Here is a 27,870-nt window from a genome sequence, read left to right on the forward strand (position 1 = left end):
TAACGTATTTATATCTGTATCCATAACAACTATACTAGACAGTTACATAATCTGGCAGGGTCCACATAGGCCATGACAAACCATCAAGATAAAACCTATAACCACTGATACACGAGTATAATATAATTCGACCTGTATTATACAAAACATCATCTAATACAATGGAGTACAAAAATCAAATAATTATACAACTTAATTTCTATATAAACTATCATCTATACAATCTTGTATCTATAGCTCACCTCATTATCGCTCTCCTTAGGATATCTCAAGTCGCTACCACGTACCCTAATATCTAGGGGGTTAAAAAAGAAATAAAGAGAGTCATGAACTAAAGGCTCAGTGAATAGACCTTACCCCGAATCAGTGATGCTAAACAAAGAGTAAATCATGTAAAAGAAGCATGATACCATATATGAACATGTATATATGTATTTTCGATAATATATATATATATATATATATATATATAAATGAAATCAATTCTCATGATGAAATTACAATATAACATCACCCGATATAACACCTATGGAGTATAACAATCATGATCTAGTGATACTAATCACATTAATGATGATGCATGATGCATGTCAACCACTAGATAATTATATATTTCAAAGTCAGATATAATCCACATATCTCTCACTATCACAATTATCCGTCTTAACCCTAAATATCATCCACCATGCTGGACTACGATACCCGGCCCCAAACTCTATACTTATCATGCCACAAGTTCAGAGCATACCCTGTCATACGCTAAGAGTATCTCTAGAGATAAATCATGCCCTGTCATACGTTAAGGGTATCTTAGAAGAAAATAATTATATCATGTCATACGCTAAAGATATCTCAGAAGAAAATAATTATACTTTATCATACGCTAAGGGTATATCAATGATGGTTATATCCTGTCATACGCTAAGAGTACAACCACCAATCATCACCATACTCTACCATACGCTAAGAGTATGTCCAGTACCAGTCCGGACCAGATACCGTTCCAGCCATCACATCACATCACATACACATGTATTTTTATAATTTTTTATACATGATAGATCATATGCATATATCCAGTACTGCGATAGGTCATGCAACTCAGGGATTTAGGTGGTAAAGAAGCCAAAAGAAAAATGATGTAATACATATTCCAACCATGTATCTAACACATGCATACTTCTGCTAGTCTATCACATGCACACTCCTGCTAGTCTATCACATGCATACTCATGCTAGAGATCATCTCGATATAAAATCATAATAGTATAGTCATCTCCAATCATCTTTATATATCACCAATGTACTCATATCCCAAATCAGCCTAATCAAATGCATGATAAAATATGATTGACTGAAACTATTTCTAGATAAAGTCATAATCATGTTAGAAGCCAAAACATGCATATGCATAATATATAATATATCATAATTTGAGAAAGACGTCTAAGGGATAAGACTACTCATAGTCTGATCAGAAGATCCAATACACGTATCTCTCCCGTCCATCGATCAATCGTCACAAATCACTAGCAAGGTCCACGAGGTCTCAAATAAGGGGGTTGGGATCTGAAAATGTTTAAGTAATATAAAGTTAGTTATTTATTCAATTGGGATTTGTTTGTGTAACATATGATGATTTATTAGGTTTAGAATTTCTTCTTTTATTTTTATTAAATGATTTGATCTATATCATATATTTAATTATAATAATATTAATATGTTATTATTCTAATTGTAGATTTATTTATAAAACCATAGTTTGCTAATTATATATTAAGTATATAATAGTCAATCTCTTTTGATTAAAAAAATGTAAAAGAGCTACATGTACAATAATATAATTTAAAATACAAGCACCTATATTATAAAATATTATATAGTTATACTTTAATTATTTTGTCACTACTACCCTTACTAAACAAATTAAGAGTTGCATGTAAAATAATCTTTACTTAATCATGTAATATAAACATTAAGTAAGCCTACTATTTTATTACATGCATAATAATGTATAATAAGTTGTATGTATATATATACACACCTAATTATAAAGACAGTATTAATCTAATAACCATGTTACTAAATATATATTTATGTACAGATATTTATGATTATAATTAATTGAAATTACACTAATTACACTTATCTAATAACCATGTTACTAAATATATCTATTCTTGAAAAATTAAACTGAAAATCTAATTTAGATTAACTAAATAAAATAAGTGATTTAGATGGGTTCCTTATTGTCAGACAAGAAGTTAGATCTACGAGAGCAAGAAGTAGAGGAAAAGAAGAAGAAGAAGAAGAAGAAGAAGAAGAAGAAGAAGAGAAAGAAGAGCTCAAGAGAGAAAGATGATTGGGAGAGAGAGAGAGAATGAGAGCTATAGGGAGAGAGAGGCAATGAGGAGGGTGCGGCGGTGGCAACGATGGGGACGACGACGGCGGCAGGGCTGCGTCGGTAAGAGAAGGAGAGAAAGAGAGGGCGGAGAGAGAGAGGGAGAGAGAGAGAGGAGGGTAAGAGAGAGAGAGAGAGTGAGAGAGTTAGAGAGAGTTGGAGAGAGAGCTATAAAGAGGGAGAGAGAGAGAGGCAGTGAGGGGAGAGAGAGGCGGTGAGGGGAGGGTGCCGTGTTGGCGGTAGTGACGACGGTGATGAGAGAGAGAGAGAGAAAAAAAATAAGTGAGAGAGAGACCGAAAGAAAGGGAGAGAGGTTTAGAGGGAGAAAGAGAGAGGCGGTGAAGGAGGGGAAGGGCGGTAGCTGCGGCAGCGGCGGGGCCTACCACAGCCAGCTGGCCTGGCTTGGTTGGCCGGGCCGACGGTTGTGGGCGCACGTGGCGCCCTCAGCGTGTGCCCACAATCTGCATGGCGCGAGCTCATGCCATGCAACACTATATATATATATTTCTTTCTTTCTTTCTTTTTGTCTCTTCTTTTTCTTCTAATTTAATTTATATTATTATTATTATTATTTATTTAATTTTTTTTTAAATTTTTCTGGGTTATTACAATATACATACAATTATACTATATTTTGCAATTTTTTAATTTTTAAAATATTTAGAAATATCTATATATTATTTAAATATTTTTAAAAATTAGTGATTGGATCATATGAACCAATTGTTGAACCAATGATCCAGTGACTTGATCTTTGATAGGATCAACGTCTAGCCCAATCTTGATAACTATGGCAATATTAGTTTCAATCTGCCGTATAGCTATATATGTGTGTTTGTGTAGTTCTATATGGTTTGATATATGTAAGACATGAAAGTTAAATCCGGGATCAAATTTAATCCCATTAGAAAAAACTGCAGTAAAATTCAAGATTGACTTGAATCAAAGTTATACTATAGAAAAATATTTCGAGGGAAGTATTGTTGGATTTCATTTAGTTTTTTGATCGATGATAGAATTGTCTTATATTTTGATCAAATTTATTTTATTTGTTTCTCCGTTAGTTCTTCCTTACTTTTCTCGTTCAAAAGTTGCCTCCTTTGATCTTTATGCACTTATTTTGTAAGGTAAGAATAGAAAAAGAGGAATGTCAATATAACAAAATACTAATATAAGTAGAGAGGCATTTATATATATTTTTTTGCCTTAAAAAATAAAAAAATAGTTGGGGTATAAGTGAAATCATCCCTATATAAAATATTATAAACAGATTTTCAAATAGACAACAAATTATATTTGGTTAGATCGAATGTTTAAGTTCTCGAGCACCTACATATAATATATAGTGTCATATGCTTGCAGATAGTAACTATATCAGACTGAAAATTCTTATAAACAAGGAGACAAGAAATAAAGCATTCTCACCTACTTTCAGAGTCTCTATAAACTCCAACTCATTTTTGTTCTAAATTTTAACTTTCAAATCTAACTATTCCGTTACAATAAGCATGATATAATTTTAAGTTCACAATACAACTACCAACCTCCAACATTAAATTCTTAACCCATTACAAACTATAAATAGTTTGAAATAAGGAAATAATAATATTGAGCCCTTTGTTTTATTGTCGATAAACCACGAGTTCACGCTCTCGCCCAAAAGAATAAAAGAGAATGTAGATAACTGAAAGAGAAAATAGAGAGATTAAAAAAAGCTGAGATTTTCATACCAAACATTAATAACTTAATGAGCATGTATTGATATTTACTAACTTTTGATACATAAACATCAAGCATATTAGGATATCACTATCTTGAAATTTTGAATGCAAGCAAATCAGATGATCAAAAATTCATAGAATCAGTTAAAAAAACATAATATAAAAATTGCATGCAATAAACCACTAGCATTCATTTACTAGAGTTAAATTATAGTTCAACAGATATAGTTCATACAAGCTAAATCAAAAAAATGCTACACCTCATCAACTAAAGGCAAAGATTGATCTAGTTATCTTTAAGTAGAACTTTGGATATTTAAATAACTTATTGAATCTTGATCCACTCACAAACTATAATGGCAACTCAAGTAGAGCTAATGTAACAACCCAAACCCAATATATATATATATATATATATATAATTGGGCACGATGCGACCCCCCTCCACCGCCTCCTCTCTCTCTCTATCTATCTATCTCTCTCGGTCTCTCTCTCACTCCACTCTCTCTCGACTTTCTTTCGCACTCCTCGTTACCAACGTCGGCCCGCCGCCACCTTCCCGAAGCCGCCGCCGCCGGTAAGAAACTCTTCCACCGCTTTCTCTCTCTCTCTCTATCTTGCCCGAGCTCGGGCTCGTCGGAGCTGAGCCACCGGCGGTAAGAAACTCTTCCACCTCTCTCTCTCTCTCTCTCTCTCTCTCTCTCTCTCTCTCTCTCTCTCTCTCTCTCTCTCTTGCCCGAGCTCGGGCTCGTCGAAGCCGAGCCGCCGACGAGAGGCCGGCCGCTAGCTGCCCAGCAGCGGCCGGTGCCCTCCCCGCCTGCCTGGGTCCGCAAGCTCCTCCCTCACCTCCTCTCTTTCTTCTCTTCCTCTTCTCTTCTTCTTCTTCTTCTTCTTCTTCTTCTTCTTCTTCTTCTTCTTCTTTCTTATTTCTTCTTCCTTTCTCCTTTCTTTCCCTCAGCTCCCCTTCTCTCTTCTTCTTCTTCTTCTTCTTCTTCTTCTTCTTCTTCTTCTTCTTCTTCTTCTTCTTCTCCTTCTCCTTCTTCTTCTTCTTCTTCTTCTTCTTCTTCTACTTTCTCTTTTTCTTCTTCCTCCTCTATTTCTACTCCTTTCTTTTCTACACAGTGCTGGGCCGAACCCAACACTAGTGACATTGTTTTATTCTCTACTTTATTTTATATTTATTTATTTATTTAATTAGGTATTACTTCCTTAATTAATGTAGATAAATTATTTAGGCATTAGTTATTTTAATAATAATATATATTCTTCAACATGATGATTATTAATTATAAATAGTATAATTAATGATTAACTAGGTTATAAAATATTATGCATAAATATAGATAATACTTATTTTGATGTAACTATGTATTTATATTTCTATTAGATTAATAGATAGTGTTGTAAATTATAATTATTAGATTTATGTACTGATATTCATAATATATACAATTTAAGTCATCTTAACAATTTATTATATACTATTGTGCATAGAATAAGATACTAGTCTTATTAATTAATTAATTATTTTGCATAATTAAGTAAATACTATATAACTTCTAATTAATCAAAATAGACTAAGAAATATAAATTTATTATAAATAGATCTTATCTATACTTATATCCCATTTATAATTGTTTAGCTTTTACTTTATAATTATATATTTAGATTATTAAATAAAAAGAAATTAATCTTTCTCCGTATATTATAACTAGCATTTTATAATAATAGTATGTCATAATATTGAATCGTACCTATAATGTGAATCTAGTTATGTGCAAAGTAAAAGAAGTGATTTAAATCAAATAAACATTTATATTCTACTTGAACTAATTTTAATTGGATAAACGACTAATTAATATTACTTGAATATTTTCAGATCTTGAACCCCCTTATTTGAGACCCCGTGGACCCTGCTAATGATGAGTGTCACTCGGTTATCTGACGGACGTGAGAAATGCGTGGTTTGTGTCTTCGATCCAGACAGTAAGTAGTCTTATCCCCTAGACGCTTTTCTCAAATTAGGATATATTATATCTTATGTACACGCATCTTTTGGCCTCCAGTATGATTATTTGATTTTATCTAGAGATGATTTCAGTCAAGCATATTTTATCATATATTTGATTATGATGATCTGAGATATAAGTACATTGGTGATATATAGAGATGATTATACCGTTATGGTTTTTATGTTGGGATGATCTCTATCATGAGTATGCATGTGATAAACTAGAAAAAGTATACATGTGTTAGATACATGGTTAGAGTCGGCATTGCATCATTTTTCTCTTGGCTTCATTACCACCTAAATTCCTGAGTTGCATGATCTGTTGTCGTATTGGATATATATGCATATGATTTATCATGCATAGGAAATTATAAAAGTACATATGTATGTGATGTGATGTGATGTGATATGATATGGTGGCTAGAATGGTACCTGGTCGGACTGGTACTGAATATACTCTTAGCGTATGGCAGAGTGTGGTGATGGCTGATGGTTGTACTCTTAGCATATGATAAGGTACAACTATCATTGATATACCCTTAGCGTATGGCAAGGTATGATTATTTTCTTCTGAGATACCCTTAGCGTATGGCAGGGTATGATTCATCTATAGAGATACTCTTAGCGTATGACAGTGTATGCTCTGAGCTTGTGATATGATATGTATAGAGTTTGGAGCTGGGTACCATAGTCCAACATGATGGATGATATTTAGAGTTGAGACGGTTGATTGTGATAGTGAGAGATATGTGGATTATATCTGGCTATGACATATACGATTATCTAGTGGTTGGCATGCATCATGCATCATCATTGATGTGACCAGTTTCATTGGATCATAATTGTTATACATAATATGTCGTTATATTCGATGATGTTATATGGTAATTTTATCATGTGATATATTTTTGGTTGAGGATATAATATGCTCATTCATGAGAATTGATTTCATTCATATATATGTCATTGAGGATACATATATACATGTTCTTACATGGCATCATGCTACTTTCTGATTCATATTATCCAGTATATGATTTACTTTCTGTTTGTCATCACTGATTCGGGGTAAGGTCTATTCACTGAGCATTTTGCTTATGACTCTTTTTATTTTCTTTTCTAACCCTCTCAGATATGTGGTACGTGATAGCGACTTGAGATATTTTGATAAGATATTTTAGAACGATGATGAGGTAAACTATAGATGCGAGAATGTATAAATGATAGTTTAACCAAATATTGAGTTGTATCAGTATTTGATATTTGTACTCTTTTTTATTAGACGATGATTTGAATATTACAGGTCGAATCATAGTGTACTCTTGTATTACTTATTTTAGTTGTATCTTAATGATTTGTTGTGGCCTATATGGGTCCTGCCAGATTATGTAGTGGTCTAATGTATATTATTGTGGACTGGGATATTCATATGTTAACCGATTTATTTGGTTAATAGTATGATTTATTTGGTGATGAATTATATAATCATGGATAAGTTAGCAGGTTTTATTTGATGATGTCATGATTATATGTGTACAGGAGAGTATTTGTGTGTGACGGGCCCCGCCCGACCTATCGCGTGCGCCGTGCGTGCTGTGTGGGCACGTGGGCGTGCACGTGCCCGTGCCGGGCGGGGGCGTTACAGCTAATATAAACTACTGTGGATAAAAATGTTCATAGGATTCAAATCTTCTTCCAAATTGAATGTAAATTTGGAATAGCCTGAGATCATAATCATAATTTGGCATGCTTCTTACTTCTCTTGAGGCATTATCTTTCCCCAATACAAATCAATTCATGCAAATTTTAACAAACGAACATATGATGTGGTAGTTTAATTTAGGCTAAGATTTTGTGGAATAAAATTATGACAAGCTTAGGAAATGCCATCCTATGATCCATTGACCTTTGCACCACATAGGTGCCAGCCAAACCTGCTGTTGTTGAGATTTTAGTCTTTTTTTCTTTAATAATTAACTCTTTGCTATCTACATAAAATAAAATATAAGAGAAAAACAGAGTTCAATAAATATTCAACTTTTCTTAATAACTGCAATAGTATAAGAGAGAGAGAGCGTTAAAAATCATTATCTTTGATCGACATAAATACTAATTATCTGTCTAACATTGTATTTTAGTTATCTAAGTTGACAACCATTACAAGGGAGGAGAAGACCAGTCCCTTAAGATAGGGTGGAGATCATGTCAGAATAGTCCTTGATAATAGAAGTGGTGAATTAGTTGACCTTGTCTCCAAGGCCACTGACTGCTGAATGCATTGATCACCTCCTGACAGTAAGTAAATAGCCACCATATCACATCCTGTTCAAAAAAATATATCAAAATCAGATTTGGTTCCAACTTGAATAGGAGTGTTTGTTGAAAAGAAATATCGAAATCAGATTTGGTTCCAACTTGAGGGGGAGTGTTAAAAAGAAATATCGAAATCAGATTTTATTACTATTGTTATTGATTTGGTTAATTTATTTGTTATTTACTTTTCTTTTATATAGCAGCTCTATCCTAATCTGTTAGATAGACAAGCTTAATTATAGGAGAGATTGTTGTAATCTCCTCATATTTATGTACTTGATTCATCTTAATAAAATATACAATCATCTCATTCTATTTTAATTTTTTTCTTTTTACTACCCACAGATTAATTTAAATCACCCCTAGAGAAGGCATGGGGCAGCGGTTCGAGATGAGTTTGGGGAAGGAATTAAGAGGGTTACCCACAAGGAGGCAAGAGGTGCACTCCAGGATAGTGAGGGGAGAGAGCTCCAAGGCTGTGACCTAGTTATCCAACTGAGCGAGGGAACAGTCTTAATTTTTGACCAAAAGTCCAGCAAACCAAACAACTCTCGAAAAGTACTTACACTCCAGGAAGAGGTGTCACCTGGATTGGATGAGTTTGATGCTCCAAGCATGCACCCTCTGAAATGATACTCGATGTACGTAGATGTGGTGGAGAAGCTGCCTAATCTGGAAGGCGTCCACACCAGTATGTCATTAGAGATTATTGTAGAGGCGTTTGCATGGCATTTGATCAAGATGGCAGAGTCTACGTCAGGGAGAAATGATGCAAATATGCGATTGTAATTCTAGTTGGAACCATGCAGGAGATCACTAATGTGATAGATGCTAGCAGGAAGTAGGGTCAATGAGAAATAAAGATTTTTGGTTCCATCACCAACCAGCAATGTGTATCCTTAATTTCGTAGTCGTCTTCTAACCTGCAATAAAGAATTCCAAAACCCAAGTATCTCGCCTTCAAGATTCTTGCCCATAGGTTGTCTTCCTCAGTGCCAGCTTAGATAAGAGCGTGGTTGATCGGTTCACGTTCCCTGATACCAAAACCTCTAGATAGGAATAGTCTGTAAGTAAGTTTCTAGCTCCTTAACGATGGGACACATAGGATATTATTGAGTGAGTTGAGAAGCTTCTTAGGAAAGATAATAGTGGACATGAAGAAGATGTGCATGTTGTTAAAACTGATTTAATAAGAACAAGCCTCCCTACATGAGAGCAGCTTCTAGCCTTTCATATGATCGTTTGAAAATGGGTGTTGTTAAAACTATAACACAATTTAAATTTAAAATCAGATCTAAGCTATTAAACATGAGAATAGAAGCAAGACCAAGTCAAATCCACAAGGAGAAAATGATAATTGCATCTAAATTAAAGATTGTTGGTAAGATAGATACAGATTGTCAATTGTGCGAATAATAAAGAGTTATCTTAAACTAATCATAAAATATACTGAAATATTTGAGAGAAAATAATCTAAGAAAATCTTAGGTTTAGTATCCACCTAAATTTATGGCTTGAAATCATGAAATCATCACTCATGTAGACATATTCTATCTACTTAAATGCAACACAATGCATCAATAGATATAAAATATCTTAGTGATAATGAAGCAAAAGTAAATTAATACATAAAGATCTATTTCCAAATTAAAGCATAGTTTATTTTCATAAAACGATGAGTTTCTAGAGTCATAACTTATCTCGGATTCAATCAAGCATGTCATTATAGTAGGGAATAGGGAAATAAAGCATGAATCATTCATCCAAAATTATGAATTAACACAACCATTCAACTTAGACTTCATTTTCTCTCAAGAAAGAGAATTTGCCACACATTACCATCACAACCATAACATGAGCAGTAAAGCACAATGGCAATATTATGATTTTTACTAAAACATAAATTAAAGAGTTTCTGCAATATTTCTCAAGGAAAATAGAAGTAGAAGACAACACAAACAAAACAAGACTTCTCCCAATATGTGGCCTGCTAGAAAGTAGTGGAAGAGGGCGAGAGAGAGTTTAATTTTAGTGGATGTGTGGCCTCCTTTATAAACTTTAAATGACCATCTTTCCTTCCTTTTCCTTCTTTGATTTGTTGAAAATTTTATTGGTAATAGCAGAATGATATATATATATATATATATATATGCACTACTTGTTCACCATTTCCTCTTGTTTGTTAATATATGTCTACAATGCAAATTGTTTTTAAATGACCCACCTTGGCCTATTAGCAATCCTACAAAGTTTTTTTACTGTTCATACAAACTGGCAAAGCTCAAGTTACAACTAAATTAAGGCTTAATTTTGAATGAGTCGACAATAATTTGTTGGTAACGTTTAGTTTTTATACTTGGTATAGCATTTGTGATAGAAAAGAATATTCAACATTATTAATGTGCCACTTGCTGTGATTTTTACCAAATGTGAAAGAATACTAGACTCTCATGTGCTTTGAAAGAAAACAAATGCATTAATCTTAATTTGTGTAGAATAATGTTAGATGCAACATTATGTAGATAATAAAGTACGGTTTTATTAACGCACCAACTATTCTAAAATCATAAAATACGATGTTTTTGTTGTATTATAATCTAATATTATCCCTCGCTTCTAAACTCGAGATATTTTTAAAAGACCCAAAAGGTGAACATGACTTAAATAAGTAGAAAGGTTTTATATTTTTCTAAAAAACATATGAGTATGACAAATAATTGTAGTCTTAATCTCTATCTAATTAAGCTAGAGCCCTTAGACCATAAATATAAGGCCTCTAATGGATGACTCAATGTTAACTCAAATCACAGGAGTCAAGTGAAATCGGACCGACAGAATTAATTTGGACTGAGCCAAATGAGGATAATATTTTATCAAAGAGTCTGATATCACAGAGCCAACAGAATTAATTTTCTTTTTCTTTTCAAAGAGTAAATATAATAATTATGTGCCTAATTAAGGCTTTATTTGCAAACTCATTTTAGAGAGAAGCTTTGACGAGAGAGGAATCTCCTATTAGTAGTTCAAGGTTAAAGATGAAAATATTTAATTATCTCTAAAAGATCTATTTCACTTTGAATGATAAAAGACAATCAAAATATAAAACACAAGACACAATCAAACACAACAATTTTAACATAAAAAAACTCCTTATCAACCAAGTATAAAAAAAACTATGGATCTCTTCTATGAGATCAAACCAAGCACTATAAAAATAACGGTTACAAAACACTTATAATTCGATTGTTATTTCTCACAATCCTCCTCTTGATGATGCATTACTTGACTCCCCTCAATGCACCACTTTCTGTGCTTGGTATCTAACCTTGAGATAATGTCGAATTGAATATTCAATATAGTGGAACTCAAACAAGATGAAATGTCGATCTCCCTAACTCCCCCTTTGAATGATCTCTATTCGAACATGTTTCGAACAAACCCATTAAAAGCTACTTTAAATGACTTATAAAGCTCTCGAGCAAATCTTGTTCGAAGTTTGTTCGAACAACTTTGAACAATCGAAGTTTATTTGAACAACTTTGAAGAAACAACTCGGCGTTATTTTTCTAGGGCTCTTGGGAAAGTCTTGTTCGAACAACTTTGAACAAACTTTGAACAATGTACTCAGTATTATTTTTTGGAACTCTCAGAAAAATCTTGTTCGAAGTAGTTTTGTTCGAACAACTTCGACCAATGGAAGCTTGTTCAAACAAACTTCGAACAAAATACTCAGCTTTATCTTCTCGATCTCTTGGGCAAGATTTGCTTGAAGTTGTTTGAATAAGCTTTGAACAAGCTTCAAACAAGCTTCGAACAACTTTCAAGCGAACTTTAATCTCTACCGCACCAGCACCATTTATCTTCCAAACTTCATAAAACATTATGCCATAGCTCATACAGTAAAAATTAGAGAGTACAATATGAGTAACTTTGTTTAATTACTAATTTGCCAATTACAAAATCTAACAAAAGAAACTCAATTTGGAAAATCGACTCCTTATTTTTGAGTGCACATTTTCATTATTCAACTTTAATGCAATAATTCAAGTGTGTATAATCAAGCCAGTCTTGCTATTATAGATTATCTATGTAAAAAAAATAAATAATAAATAATAATAATAATAATAATAATAGGTTGATTAATCATATTTTTGAACATTAATTAGATATATACGGAACTTTTTCTCAAAGAAAAAAATAAAAAAGAAAAGAAAACAAGAGTCTCTCCTCTTGCTATTCTCCAAATTGCAAATATGGCAGCTGATGGCTCAAGTTGAGGTGGATTTGATTGTAAACCAAGTTGCATAGAAGTATTTGGTCTTAGAATCTGCTCAAAAGCAAACAAGCCAAGCTAGAACAACTAACTTGGAGCTCTATCTCAAGCTAAGTTCGAGCTCATTAAGCCATTGTAGCAACCGACTTGTACCCCAGAGGTGTTAACATTCAGTTTGGCTCGGTTTAGCTCGATTTGTCTGATTTAGTCAATCAAAATATGCCAATCTTCTTAAATTTTCATGTTAATTTTTTCAATACTGTTGAGCCGACCACTTGTTACAGCAGCTAGGGTCATAACCTTTGCATCAAGGAGTTCACCCGAGGATATGCACTAGTCATAGGGGTGAAAACGGGTTGGATTAACTCTTATCCGACCCGCTATCCAATCCGATTCGGATTGGATTCAGATAAAAAATTTCTATCTGATTCGGATACGATTCAGATACAGATAGAATTTTTGAAAAAAATTCAGATATGAATTCGGATGCGGGTCGGATATAATATTCAAATACGAGTATTGGATATTCGTTTACCCGCATATATTTTTGAACAATTTACAGTTTTTATTTTATTTATTGAAATAGTGAATATTGATATTATTACTAATGATGTATTATATATTATTTGTAGAGATTAATTTTTCTAATTTTATATGTATTTGACATACAACAAATTTATTTTTTTGTGAAACTCTTAATATTTTTGTGTTAATTATGTCTAAATAAAAAGTTATAATTCGTTTAAATTTTGATCAATATCCGTTTAAGATCTAATCCTCTATCGGAAAAATTATTCGTATCTGTTTAGTTAGGATATGGTTTTAAATTTTACTATCCGTCTAATATCCGTGTCTGAATCCGTATCCGGAGTAAAATTATGGATCCGGATGTGGATTGAGCAATATCCGGTCCGTATCCAATCAGTTTTCACCCCTAACTAGTCATCTTCATTTGACTAGTTACAGTTAAACCAGATTTTATATAAAAATTATAAGAAAAAAATGAAAGATCAAATTACAAATAGCTCGCAAATGAAATGTTAACTATAAAGTAATAAAAAATATAGAGTGTTATTTAAAAATTATTCATGATCCAATAAGCACCTACTATCTTCCTTGGAACTCTCCTATGAGTTGTCAAAAAACTATGCCAATGATTGGTGGTCATGTGGTAATAATGCATAGTCCTATGAATATTAAGCTTGTCTTGTCTTATGAAACCATGAAACCAATCTGGAACTACTTTGGTTTAGGTGTCAGAGGTTGTTGTGCAGCAAACTATGAACTGTTCATTTTCTTTTCTCAATATTCTGCTATTATTCTCTTTGTCAGCTATGTGTTTGGCTGTAGGTTCTTTTTGACCTTATTGTGGCAGCCACTATGGACTTCCTGTGCAACCTAATTCACCAAAAGCTAGGATTGCATCAATTTTAAAACTTTGAATGTTGAAATGTTAGGAGTATAAGAAACTATTTTTCGCCTTTTCTATCGGCTTCTATAGTCTAGACTAAGAGACTAGTTCTTCTCAAGGCCTTGTTTACTTTTAGGAGATCAATTCTAAAAATAGATATTCTTTTTTATTATTTTTAGAATAAGAGTATAATATTTATTTTTGATATGATTTAAAATGAAGATAAATATTAGAAAAAAAGTGTTTTAATTTTTATAGAATTATTATAAATATCTTTTAATTTGATATAAAGTAAATTAATGAGATAAATATTAAGAGTAAATTAGTAAGTTGGTAAGTGGTTTAAAATGTATTCTAGAATAAGAAAAAAGTTATTCCTGAAATGAACGAGGGCTTAATGTATTCGATCCACAACGTATCTCAAGATAATGTCCTCCTTCGCCACTGCATTACAAATAGCGATCGACCACATAATTGTCTCATCTTATAAAACTTATAATATATGTACTTGTGGATAACATATAGGGCGGTTGTATTGATAACCTCAAATATTATCTAAATAGAGAATTTTAGTTAGGACAACACTGTCCTATTCAGTATGAATCAAAGACAGCATGTAGATTAGTATCCACATAGCTTGTGAAAGCAAAAGAAAATAGACCTACTTGGCCTCTTGCATAGCTGTAGTCCTTAATTAAATTTAAGATCTAATCATCCATCAAACAGATAATTAATTAGATGCTAATCGCATCATTATGATCAAAGAAATTAACAAAAGGATTATACTAATCACCCAGATGTATCTGCTACAGCGTACAGAGCAGCAAAGCAAGTTTTGGATTCCGTAGGAATTTTTTTTTCAAAAAAAAAATTGTAAGTGGTAATTGGAATGTCAACATCTCTCTTTGATGGCGTGGATGTGATTACTAACTACTAACTTTATAAGATTCTAGCGTGCATTATAAGGTCCAAAGTTCTCACAAGAATTAAACATCTAAATCTGCTTGCAAAAAAGGAAGGAAGGAAGGAAGGATAGATGTCATCTAACACTTCATATCACCATTGCTCAGGAGCTCTATGCAAGAGAAGCAAGGAGAACAAGGATGCCAATATGAAGTCGCCTAAGGGTATCGCAGGCCGAATCGAGGCCCGAAAACTGGGGAAATTTCGCATTCTAGCTATCGTCCTCGGTTGCCTTCTTCTTCCTATCTTCTTCGTTGGAGTGATCAAATTGAGCTTGGATCCTCTCGCTGTTCGTGAGTAATATATTCTTGTCATGATATTATGATTGGTAGTGTTACTAAAACAAGTCTATAGTTTGCTATTGATTCACATCTTTCTTCTTCTTTTCTGCAGTCAAATTGCAGCTCTCGCTGCGAACCAATATAAAGATACGAGTAGTTGAAGAAGATGCAAGATTTTCCAATGAGCCAAGTAAATTTCTAGCTTGATTTTAAGCAATAAGCATTAACGTTACAGAGTATTATATATATATATATATATCCTTTCTATTTTGTTCGTGGCTTTACGTGGATCTCTACTTGACTTAGAAATAAGTTTCTTAAATTAAAATACTTCTCATAGAAAGATAAGAGTTAAATTCAATAGAAACCCAATTTCATATGGGTAAAATCCCTCCAAGAAATTAGTGATAACTATGCATACATACCCTTCAAAAATTCTCATAGTATTATTTGCTTGTATTAACTCTCTAAATTTGATATTTCTATGTATACCTTTTAAAACACACAGTTTTTGTATGTATATCCATAAAAACCCTTCTTTTCTTTTGTATGGATATCCATTAAAATTTGAACAATTTAGACATAAATAGATGAGTTTCCATAAATTTTTCTTAGTTAAGGGTATTTTAATCTTTTTCTATTAAATTATTTGGGCGGATATCTATGCAAATAATATATATATTTTAAGAGGTATACATGCAAATACCAACTTTAGAGGAGTATAAAAATAAATAAGAAATTTTTCAAAGAGTATACACACACACACAAAAAAACACTATTAATATTAAATCCTTGTTTTAAAATTAGAATTGGAATAAAAGTAGATTGCATAGCAAGTGTGGTCCAGATAATATACTAATCTTCCACATGGGAGTTGAACGTGACCGTATACCAAACAATTGCGTTCTTCTTTTCATTTCATGGATATGGTTTTGATTAGTCTGGCAATTAATTCTTGAGTGCTAAAAGAAAGGAAGTCAAAGGGGATATCTTATAGCAAAAGCTTTATAAAGTGATGGTCAATGGACAACTCAGCTAAAACCACATACCAAGATGTCACCAAGCTTAATTTGGTCAATAAATTTTCTTACTTCTAATGTTAAAGGAAAATGGTTAATAATAGGTGAAAATATAATTTATATCCTATAGTTATGCCAAAATTTAAGGTGCATCCCTCTATTTTTATTTGAATTACTTAACCTCCTTGTAGTTCTAGCCGGTACGCAAATCTTCGTACAGACGTTAATTTTAATATTATAAAAAATAGAACACTCTTCTTTTATAATAAATATTTAGAAAATAAAATTTTAATGTAAAAATCCTTTCTTCTTTTGTTTCTTTTTTTCTTTTTTGTCTCAAGTTTCATAGATATTAAAACTATAAGAAGGTTAAATAACACAAATAAATGTTCCGGGAGAAAGAACACTTTGAATTTTAGCTAAAATTATAGGTGCATTTTAATGATAGAATTTATAGCATTTTAAATAGTTCAAGGCAAATTATAGGTGCAATACAGTACTGAGAGTCATAATTTAGAGGACAAGAATATAATTGCCATATATTTTCTTTTGAATTGCCATAAAGAGTTGACAATTGTTGTGAGGAAGAAGAAGATTTTATTTTTATTTAATCTTTTTGAGAAGTTGAGGAAGGTGTTGAATTTGAATGGCAAGGAAACAAGTTTCCATATTGGAGGGATGACATGTTCCACATCCGGCTGTAGTCTTCATTGAATTATTTGACCAAATTCTTTTCTTATTACAAAATCGTTTTATTATTAGTGTTTATTTATTACTACAATTGTTGCTAATAAAATGTTTTAATTGTTAGTGCATAACCAAAAGTTTTTATCTTATGCAGATCATGAAAGAACGTTAATCCCGATTATTGTAGAGGAGAAAGAGGATAATGTACTTGTCACAGGTAGGTTTAAATCTTAATCATATGATTATATCTTCTAATTCCTGCAAACAAATTAGGCAAATTTCATAATTTGATGCAGATGCCGCAATAATAAACTTGCCAATCTTTAATGAAGAGAAGGAAAGTGAAAGAGCTAAATTTGTCAGTAAGTGTAAACTATCTCTAATACAAGCCTCTTAATCCAAATTATTTTAAGGGATTATAATCTTTTTTTTTCTTTTGTCTATTGTGCAATTTAAATAATGTATTAAAGAAAAAGGAAAAAAAGGAAAAAAAGTTTCAAGCTTGAAGGTGTAAAGAATCTAGCTTTAGGACAATGAAAACCTTCCAGATACATAGGTAGACTAGAGGACAATGCATAGATAACAACTGTTAATCTAATGGTTGCAATTTAGGCTTATGCAATACAAGACTACAAGAGCAAAGCTTTCCAAACATCGTCATCATCTAACGACAGAGAAAAACAACTTTAAGTTACCTTAATTTGTATAAAGGTCCTCAAAGAATAGCTTGAAATAATCATTTCGCAAAGATGCATCAAATTTTGGAACATCTGGAAAGAAGAGTTGAGTGAAAGAAGGTGATACTTAAGATAAAGAAGTTCACTTGAAAGACCATATTGCAAGCTACATCATAAATAGTGATCCAAACAAGCAAGCAGTTAGCCATCTTTAACTATTCATTGGCATTTTAGCTCAAGCCTACTACTAGCACACAAGACATCTTTTGTGGTCAAAGCCATGCATACAGTTAAGGTTTGTAAATCTAGTAGGTCAAACCAAGCATTTGCATCCCTTACCACAGATCTCTGCATAACTCCCTTACAATCTTACAAAGAAAAGAAAAACAAGAACAACAATAATGGCAACCATCTTTACTCCGAATAATTTAACCTCTATTTTGAAGAGAAATTGATCTTGTATATTGTGATAGCCAAACTTATTTTTTGCAATGTCTACTTGAATCCTCTTTCAGGTAACTCTGATAAAGAAGAAGAGATCACAGATATCAAGTCAAGTATCGGTAAGTCTAAGGTTTTTCCTATGCAATGATATATAATGCTACCAAAAAGAAACTCTGATGCAAGCTATCAGTTCTATGCATTTTATGCAGAAGACGAGAAATTGATCTTATATATATAGTGATAACCATGCTTATTCTTTTGCTTTTGCCTACATGAGTTCTCTTTCAGGTAACTCTAACAAGGAAGAACAGATCGTAGATATCAAGTCAATCATTGGTAAGTCTAAACTATATTTCATGCAAAACTGTACAATGTGAGAAAAAAGAAAGAAAAATATTCTAATACCAGCTTATTATGCATGTTATGCAGAAGATGTTGAACCCCATGTTGCAGAAGAGAAAGAGGAACCACATGACACAATGGAAGGTATGATTATGTAACCACCTTGTAACTTATTGATGCAATTAATTAAGTACTAAAGATCAATTTATCACTTTAATCAAAGTTTGGCCTCCCTAATGCAGCTACAGTAGTCTTTATTCTTTTAAAGGGTACAAGATGTATAATTCTAGCTAAAAGGAATTCTGATGTCAGCTATCAGCAGCATGCATTTTATGCAGAATAAGAGAAATTGATCTTGTAAATAGTGAGTCATGCTCTTTTTTTTTTGTTTCTTGAATCCTCTGTCAGGTATCAGGGAAGAAGAGAGCATGGAAAGCAGGTCCATTATTGGTAAGTCTAAAACTTGATTTCATATAAAGCTCTATAATTCGCTATCAAGAAGGAAATTCTGATGCAAGATGATTATGCATGTTATGCAGAAGATGTTGAACCCCATGATGTAGAAGAGAAAGAGGAGTCACATGACACAACGGAAGGTACGAGGAACCACCTTCTAATTTATTCATGCAGTACTAAATCTCCTTTTACTACTTTAAGTCAAATTATTGGCCCCCCCTGATGCAACCATAATAGTTCTTTAAAAGGGCATAAGTGTTCCTTCAGTATTTAGAAATCTTTCTGTCATGATTTTGATCCCTCAAATTAGAAAATTTTATGTTAGTTATATCATAACAACCTAATTATATTTTCTCCCTACTATGTAAGAGTAGTTGACTTTCCCCAGAAGTGAGGATGTTGATCAAGTTCAACTCACTGAAACTCAATTTCTTTTTCTCCAAAAAGGATTGATGTAGCTTCTTAAGTTGGGATGTACTAAAATAAATGAAATCTTCATCATTCTGTTTCTTTTTCTCTATCTTTACTGAGAGATAATGCGGTGCAGCTAGTTCATGTCCAATGAAGAGAAATAACATAAGTAGGTTTAGAATTCCATAATATTAGCATTTAAATTACAAAATTCTAAATTCTTCCTCTTAGAAACATGCAGGTGACAAGCTTCCAAAGAGCAAAATAGTGTGTGATTTCTCCCAGCGAAGATCAGATACTTGTGTAATGAATGGGGATGTTAGGGTTCTCAGCCAAATTTCCACAATTATCTTAGCAGGGAACCCTCAATTAGATACTTCAAGACAAAACTTGTGGAAGGTTAGACCATATGCTCGAAAATGGGAACAGCCAGTCATGGAAAAAATCAAAGAACTAACACTCAAAGGACATATTAGGCCTGAAGAATCACCTAAATGCAGTATAAACCATACTGTTCCAGCCATAGTCTTCTCCACTGGTGGATTTTTGGGCAACTTCTTCCATGACTTCACTGATGTTCTGGTCCCCCTCTTCATCACTTCCCGCCAATATAACAGGGAAGTTCAATTCCTCGTAACAAACTTCAATTCACGATGGATCAAGAAGTATCAACCAATACTAGCCCGGCTATCACATTATGAGATCATCAACTTGGACAGAGAGAAGAGAGTGCATTGTTTCCCAAAAGCTCATGCAGGACTTCTAAGTCACAAAGAGTTTGGCATTTATGCCAGAAAATCTCCAAATGGGCACTCCATGACTGACTTCAGAGAGCTCCTGAGGGAATCCTTCTCCTTGAGCAGGAAGTCCGTGAGCTTTGGAACGAAGAAGCCAAGACTCGTAATACTCTACCGAAAAGGGTCGCGAACATTCATGAACAAGAAAGAAGTTGTTTCAATGGCTCGAAGATTGGGTTATAAAGTTATTCTTGCAGGGCCTGAGGAGACTAGGAATTTACCACGCTTTGCACGTACTGTGAACTCATGTGATGTCATGATGGGTATTCATGGAGCTGGCCTGGCTAACATGATCTTCCTTCCGGACAATGCAACATTGCTCCAAATAGTCCCATGGGGAGGATTGGGTTATGCATGTCGACATGATTTCGGGGATCCAGCATCAGACATGGGAATAAAGTACTTAGAGTATGATATCAAAGAAGAAGAAAGCTCTCTAATATACCAGTACCCGAGAGATCATCCAGTCTTCACAGATCCACTTTCAATCCACAAACAAGGATGGAATGCTCTATGGTCTGTTTTTCTTAATCGGCAAAATGTTAATCTTGATTGTAGAAGGTTTAGGGGTGTCCTGCAAGAAGTCTTACGATCTCTTCGTTAGTGAAAAATTGGTATTCTTTGGAATTTGTTAGTTCATCTTGTAAAAAGAGAGTTGTATAAAATGGAAAGGACAATTGATTGTAAATTGAAAATTGAATTGCAAGGCAACTTTTGACTCCAAAGGAAACTGTTAAGAAAACAAAGAATAGTCCACAAAATGTGTTAATGCTTGCTAAAATGAACAACGTTCCGAGCAAAAGGCCATCTGTTGAAACATATAACATGAAGCAAATGTTTTGATGCGTGACAAAAGACCATTGGTTGAATCTAGCTTAAATCAGAACTCTAATGTTCCCGGACTTAATAATTAAGTAATGATAGTTACTTTGTTTTCTTTGACACATCAAGTAATTTATTCTGTAAGAGATGACGAATTATTTGCCTTTGAATTTGGTTATATGTTACAATAACCAACAGTTGGACTTGTTACTGAATTACAATGGACTACGAGAAGACATGCCACAAATGACATGATTATTGGAAAGACCACTGTGAACACAGGATTGCAAAGTGCAAACAAATATCTAAGAGGAAAATTAAGAGAAGCATTTACTTTGGTTTCTGGAGAAAATTAATTGCTATTAGGAAAAGAGTATCAGGGTCATGAAAGGTAGGTGCTCATTATGTGAAGTGTGAACCCTTATTCCTATGAAAAATATAAGCTATGTATTATGTCAGTAATCTGCTTTGTAAAATTATTGTGAGCTTTAATTAGTTAGATTTCTCCACTTCACTAACCTCTCATTCATGATGAAAAGATGATACGCATCGGATAATAATTCAAGACACCATTAGGAATTAAATAACGATTTCCAACACTCTTTAAGACCAGAGCTTTAATGGTAAAACAATGGCCCCGAGTATATTCTGAAGGTAATTGTTTAGAACCTTTTGTTAGAGAAAATAATTGAATCAAACAGAAAGTTAGAAACTAAATAATCAATATTTTCCTGATGATGTAGACTAGTGGACAATCATAAAACAGAAATTATTAATGTACTCAACTAATCATCATCTAAGAATAAAGTTAAAAAGAGCTGGCCTGTAAAGTAGGGAGGAAGGCATCTCTCAATTGTTGTAAAGCAACTATTTCTCCCCGCCCTGAGGGTCTTGACAGGTCCAACTACTCCAAGATTCAACACCATCGATCTCACACAGTCCCCTTGAACATCATGTCTTTTGGAGGAATTGAACCATCCCAGTCAATGATTGATCTAATGAGAATCAGAGAATTGGAGGAAAATACCCATTGTCAGCGAAGGATTTAGGGAAACTTAAAGTCCAAGGTGCATATGGAACAGAAAATTCCCATAATGTTAGCACTTGAGGGTTAGGCCCTACTGCTTCTCATCTTCAAGTTTATGCACTTTCTACTTCAGAGGAAGCAAAAAAAATTTAATGAGGAAAATCCTGCATTATGGGTAAAAGTTGATGATCTAAAATGGACATATGCATAGCTGGAATAATGATTAAATTATTGGTGAGAAGGTCTACTGATGTTCACCAGTCTGGTAATACAACTATTGTTCTCGAGAGTGCAATACCAGGTTTTTCTTCACCCTTCTATCAATTTAAAAAAAAAAAAAAAACAGTAAACGTAAGTAGGATATTGCTCCCTCAAACAATTTTAATGATCTGAACTCGAAGGATGATTGTTCTTCATTGTCTAGTTGTGTAAATCTTCAAAGCATACAATTTTTCTTTGAATATGCAGGTGTCCCTTCATACTATGTCATCCCATCAGTATGCTGGCATGGCCACGACAAGTGTAGAGATAATTCCTTTACCAGCATGGTAATGTCACATGTTAGCATCTCACTTTGATCTATCATGCCACTACGCATCTCAGCATGGTTGTTGGTGACAAAGTAACAGAATGTGCAGGCATTTGCTGCACAATGACCTGTAAAGTCTTCTGCAGCAGCAATATATAACTGTTGTCTCAACTGCAAAGTATTTTGTTGGAGCAGAATCAGCTGCTGCGACAACAGAATATATGTTGCTACAGTAATTGAGGTTGCAAGTACAGCTAGGGCTGAAGCATTGACAGTAGAGCTACTTCTAGCCTACAAGATTATGTCAATAGCGTTGGTACGATCGGAAACCAAGGGAAAAATAAGTTGAAAGCAAATGCAGCATCAGTTTTGTTCAGTACATCAATGGAAGATGTAACAAGATACTTCCAAGAAGATTAGAAGTTCACAAGGATACAAACTATCCTGACAACGTGCCAACGAAACCAAAACATAATCTCAAATCTCATATCTAATGATGGATCTTATTTCCTCTCAGGTTGGTATTGGATCCAGATCTCGGACTACTGTCAGAACCACCATAGGTACATAGTGCTTCGGGATCCTGGCACGATGGCACACTAATGGTTGCATGGTTGTGCTTTTAGTATCTACATACATAATTGGAAGATCCTCTATGTACAAAAGGAGAACCATGACAATAACCAGAGATTCCCAGGGAGGCTAGATTGTTAAAGAATAATTGTTAATGCATGCCTAACATCTATTAGTTTTGTTATTTTATACCTGCTTTGCCCGCTTCAGACATACATTAGATTGATCCCTTGGTCTTATTTGATAGAAGAAAGTATAATCCCTCTAGGAACCCAAACAAATGTCCTGGGATGAGTATAGACATATCCTAGAGAAAACAAGATATCTTTCATATTAATCTAGTACATTTTGTCATCAAAGTCTCAGCATACTCTGCTAATAAGAGCTGTTTTATTGTTTGTGCAACAAGCAGCCAAATAACGAATGCATATAAATTCTTATAAAACTGACTCCTGATGCAGGCATTACAATGGAGAAATGAGCCTAACTGTTCAGATGCACATAGAAACTAACGTAACAATGGAGAAAAGCTTAAAGAGAAATGTAATCACTAGTTGCAGAGAAATATATATAAGAGAAGTGCAAAAGACATAATTAGACACAAGCATATTAATAAACATGGGCATGAACAAAGCAATCATGTTCTATTACTCTATAACATCCTTTACTCCTTTAGATAAGGCTATAAAGCAGAAGGCAAAAATAGGGACTATAGAATTATCCCAAATGTATATACACAAAGTCACAAACATGTTCATGGTGAAATAATTATCTAGTAAGAAGAATTTGGTGGAGAATCTGTAAATCTTGAAATTTACAAGTTTTTTTTGGTTAAATTTAGAAATTATAAGTTTGCAGAAGACACCTCTATAAACAATCAGAAGAGTTGTAAGACAAAATCAGTTTATGATGAACAGATGAAGTATCACTTAGTATGTTCACCTGAAACTCCATTTCCTTTGCTATGTGACTGAGATAGGAAAGTTCATCCTGAAGCCTCCTGGATCTCATTTTGCTGAACGCCATGCCCCATAATTGAAAACTCCAGTTCTGCATGTAGTTATTCAAGTTCCAGTTCTTTAGAACATAGCTTCTCACGCAGTACTCTAGTTAGCATGAGTTCTTTTAATTTGAGTTCCAAGTCATCCTACATAAGGTGAAATAGAAATATTGAGATCGACAGGATCGTCAGAAAGAGATAGCAAGATATTAATCTGCTGAAGAGCATTTGAGATCACTGCCAATTCTTGTTTCATTAAGTTTCATGACTTCAAAATCAAAGATGTCTTCTACAATTTCTTAATATAGGATTGATGTGTAGATTTCTTTTTCTCCTCTTCATGAGAGCTTCCTCTATCTCAGATGATATTTCCCCCTCCCTCTTTCCATCCCCAGCCAACCTCCCTTCTACTCCTCTGGCTGTAGCTCGCTTGGCGTGCAGTCCTCTACCTTCTTTTCCAACTTTACCACCTCATGTTGTGTCCACCACCAAAATCATCCACAACAACTTTCTCCCCCTTACCCCCCAACCCCTCCCCCCTTAGGCAGCTATGGCCTCTACTGAAGATCTCATGAAAAGATTTTTTGAGCTCCTCAAAGACGACAACATGGAGGAGATGATCCCCCTAGATGAAGAAAACCTAATCTCATCTCGAAAGCCAAATCTTTGTCTGGTAGGCAAGCTCATCACTACCAAAACCCACAGTCCTTCTGGGCTCAAGGTAGCGTTTAGTAGAGCTTGGAGCCTTAAGGTAAACTAGAGTTCATTGACGCCGACAAAAATGTCTACCTTATTGCCTTCGAGCTTGAGATCGACAGATGGAAGGCTTGGTATGGATCCCCATGGTCCTTTAATAGAGATCTCTTTGCCCTCGCCTACTTCCAAACCAACCGGTCGGTGAAGCTTTGGACCTTCACTCATTCTGAGTTCTGGATCCAATTCTCTTAAATATTACTTCGCCAGCACAGTGCGCACTCTTGCGGAGAAAGTCGGTTATCCCGTTTTAACGGACACCCTTGATGAAGCAAAATGGTCTAGATTTATTCGGATCCGTAGCAGAATTGATATCATTAAACCTCTAGCCTCATCTCTCTCAATAGCTCTTCTGAACGGATTAACCCAAGGGATCTTTATTAAGTATGAGCGCCTCCCAAGGTACTGTTTCTTTCGCTCCTACATTGGACATGAGATTTTAGAATGGGGTCATCGAGGTGAACTGGAAATTAAGATCATCGGCGATTTCCCTCAACACCTCCACTCCAAGTTGTTTGAGATGCTCAAGCGTAAGGACCTCCAGTTGAATGCTTCTCAATCCTCCAATGCCCCTCAGTACCACAAATGGGATGAAAAGAAATATGTGCATTCTAGGAATGGCAGCCCTCCCCAACGGGCCATTGCCTCATCGCCAGCAACCTCCTCCTTCGAGCATAGCCACTGGCCCTTGGAAAGAGGTACTTTTCCCTCTAATATGGCAACGTGTCGCCACCTGATGTCTCCCCTTACGCCGTCCAATCACCTCCGTTAATGCCTGTGCCACCTGTCGCTCCAATGCTATCCCTCACACCCCTCCCATCACTCCTTCCACTAGTTCCCTAAGCAAAGTCCTACTACCGTCAGGACCCCTATCCTCTACTACATTGTTGTCCAATTAACGCAAGAGTATGCTAAACCAGATAAGCTTGTCACCGCCTTACATATTACACCCCAGCCTCATACCCACTCCACTCTCCTTACATCCAAAACAGCCTCCCACTCCTACAACCCGACAGCTAAGCAGCCTCACCCATCTCATCAAGGTGCCCCAGCAATTCGTGCCCCAGCAAAAGCCAAAACGTGCACGCTTCCTCAAGCATGCATGGAATCCTTGTTCACGTACTCCCTTCACTAACCACTCCCAATCCCGCCTCCATGCAAACCCTAAAAGAATTTATTAGTTCCTTAACCTTACACATAAACCTATCCCTATCATCCCCTCCCTCTACTAAACTCTTCATTTCGTCATCTCCCAAAGCCGCATTCTAAACTCAGTAATCCAGCTCCCCCTTTGCATGTCACCCATAGCTACTCCCCACCTCATACACGAAACCCCTTACTAGATATCACTGCCTCTGTGGAATCACCTAGCAAAAGAAAAGTTTTCACTAAGTCCACCGTTCCAGTTAAGAAAATCGCTATCTTAACAAGCAATAGCTATTATTCTGATGCTATTAGTAACTCTTGCAAGGCGAGGAGCACTGCTCCATCGCCGGACAAATAATGAACAAATTAGCCTGGAATTGTCAGGGATGTGGAGGTCTGACGATAATTTGCAACACTAGAAATTTTCTCCATAGCACTCGCTCCTCTTTGGCTTTCCTTTCTGAGACTAAATGCTAAAAAAAATACTCGACCTCTGTAATCTCCTCCCTCCCTTTTTGTAACAACTTTGTTATCAGCTCCCAGGGGATAGCTGGCGGGCTTTGGCTTCTGTGGGACGACTCCATCAACGTTCAGATTTTGGAAGCTTTCCACAACTACATCTTTGTTACAGTTAATGATCCAGGCAATCGGATGGACTGGATATTTGGTGGCATCTATGGAGACCCTCGCCACGGCCCTGATGATCTCCTTCGAAATCACTTAACCCACTATGCTTTTGGTCCTTGCCCCCTTTGTTGCACCCTTTGCTGCATGGGCGACTTCAGCACCATGGTTGTCGCAAATGAAAAGCAAAGAGGGAATGTTTCTCCTTCTACTCGTCGAGCAGCCTTTGGTAGAAGGATTGATGTAGCAGGGCTTATTGATCTCGGTTTTGCAGGGGTCGGCGTTCACCTGGTTGAATAGATGGTTGGCACGTTCCCTTGTCCGTGAGAGGTTGGACAGAACTCTGGCCTCGATTTCCTGGTGGGCCACCTTTCCTTAGGCCCGCGTATTCCACATACTGGCTATTAGTAGTGATCACAACCCTCTTTTATTAATGCTTATGCTAAAAGTTTGAAGATACCCCTGTTGGTTTCGATTTGAGAATCAGTGGATTTCACTCACTTCTACAAGCAAGCATGGGCTTCAAGCTATAATCAGGATGACCCCCTCCCAAAAAATCTATCAGCTCTCAACCGTAGAATCAAAAGTTGGGCCTACTCTAATACCCATAATCTCCAAAGAGAAATTGAGAAGGTGGATAATTATATCCTCCTCCTATAAGCTCAAAAGGAGCATATTGATACTGACATAGTCATGGAAAACTCTCTTTGCTCAAACCATGAAAACTTTCTCCTCAAGAGTGAAATATTTTGGCATTAGCGCTCTCGTGTAAACTGGCTCAAGCTTGGTGATCGCAACACCAAATTCTATCACTCCGCTACTATCACAAGAGGAAGAATGATATTCTCCATTTGTTGGCTGAAGATGATAACATGATATATGATCAACCCCTCATCCAAAAAACCTTTGTCACCCACTACCGCAAGCTTTTCAAGTCTACCGAGCTTATATCAATCAGAGACCTGACTAATCAAGACTGGAGCCTCCTTCCAAGGATCCATAGTGGTGTTGCAGACATCCTTTGCTCGCCCCCTTCGGTTGAAGAAATCTCAGCCATTGTTAAGAGCTTAAATTCTAATAAGGCCCCGGGTCCAGATGGATTGATAGTCTGGTTTTATCAACTCTTTTGCTCCGGATGATGGGATTAACAAAACCATAATAGTTCTTATTAAGACGAAGGATTCCCCG

General features: G+C 35.0%; 1 protein-coding gene across 2 annotated transcripts; it reads left to right on the top strand.

Annotated features, from left to right (window-relative positions):
- Nucleotides 1-14,946: 14,946 nt before the first annotated feature.
- LOC140789518 (beta-1,2-xylosyltransferase XYXT1-like) lies at nucleotides 14,947-20,933 on the top strand. Of its 2 annotated transcripts, XM_073139241.1 has the most exons (10): nucleotides 14,947-15,387; nucleotides 15,488-15,565; nucleotides 17,236-17,298; nucleotides 17,378-17,443; nucleotides 18,274-18,321; nucleotides 18,491-18,538; nucleotides 18,632-18,688; nucleotides 18,953-18,994; nucleotides 19,084-19,140; nucleotides 19,653-20,933. In XM_073139241.1, exons 1-10 carry the CDS (start codon nucleotides 15,168-15,170, stop codon nucleotides 20,810-20,812), a joined length of 1,839 nt encoding a protein of 612 aa, XP_072995342.1. In that variant the 5' UTR covers nucleotides 14,947-15,167; the 3' UTR covers nucleotides 20,813-20,933. The 2 variants fall into 2 exon arrangements, with proteins under 2 accessions (XP_072995342.1, XP_072995343.1); XM_073139242.1 differs by lacking the exon at nucleotides 17,378-17,443.
- The last annotated feature ends 6,937 nt before the right edge of the window (nucleotides 20,934-27,870 follow it).

The sequence above is a fragment of the Typha latifolia genome, chromosome 5, assembly GCF_019914945.1.
Source record: "Typha latifolia isolate L0001 chromosome 5, TyphaL0001v2, whole genome shotgun sequence".
NCBI classification, from domain to species: Eukaryota; Viridiplantae; Streptophyta; class Magnoliopsida; order Poales; family Typhaceae; genus Typha; species Typha latifolia.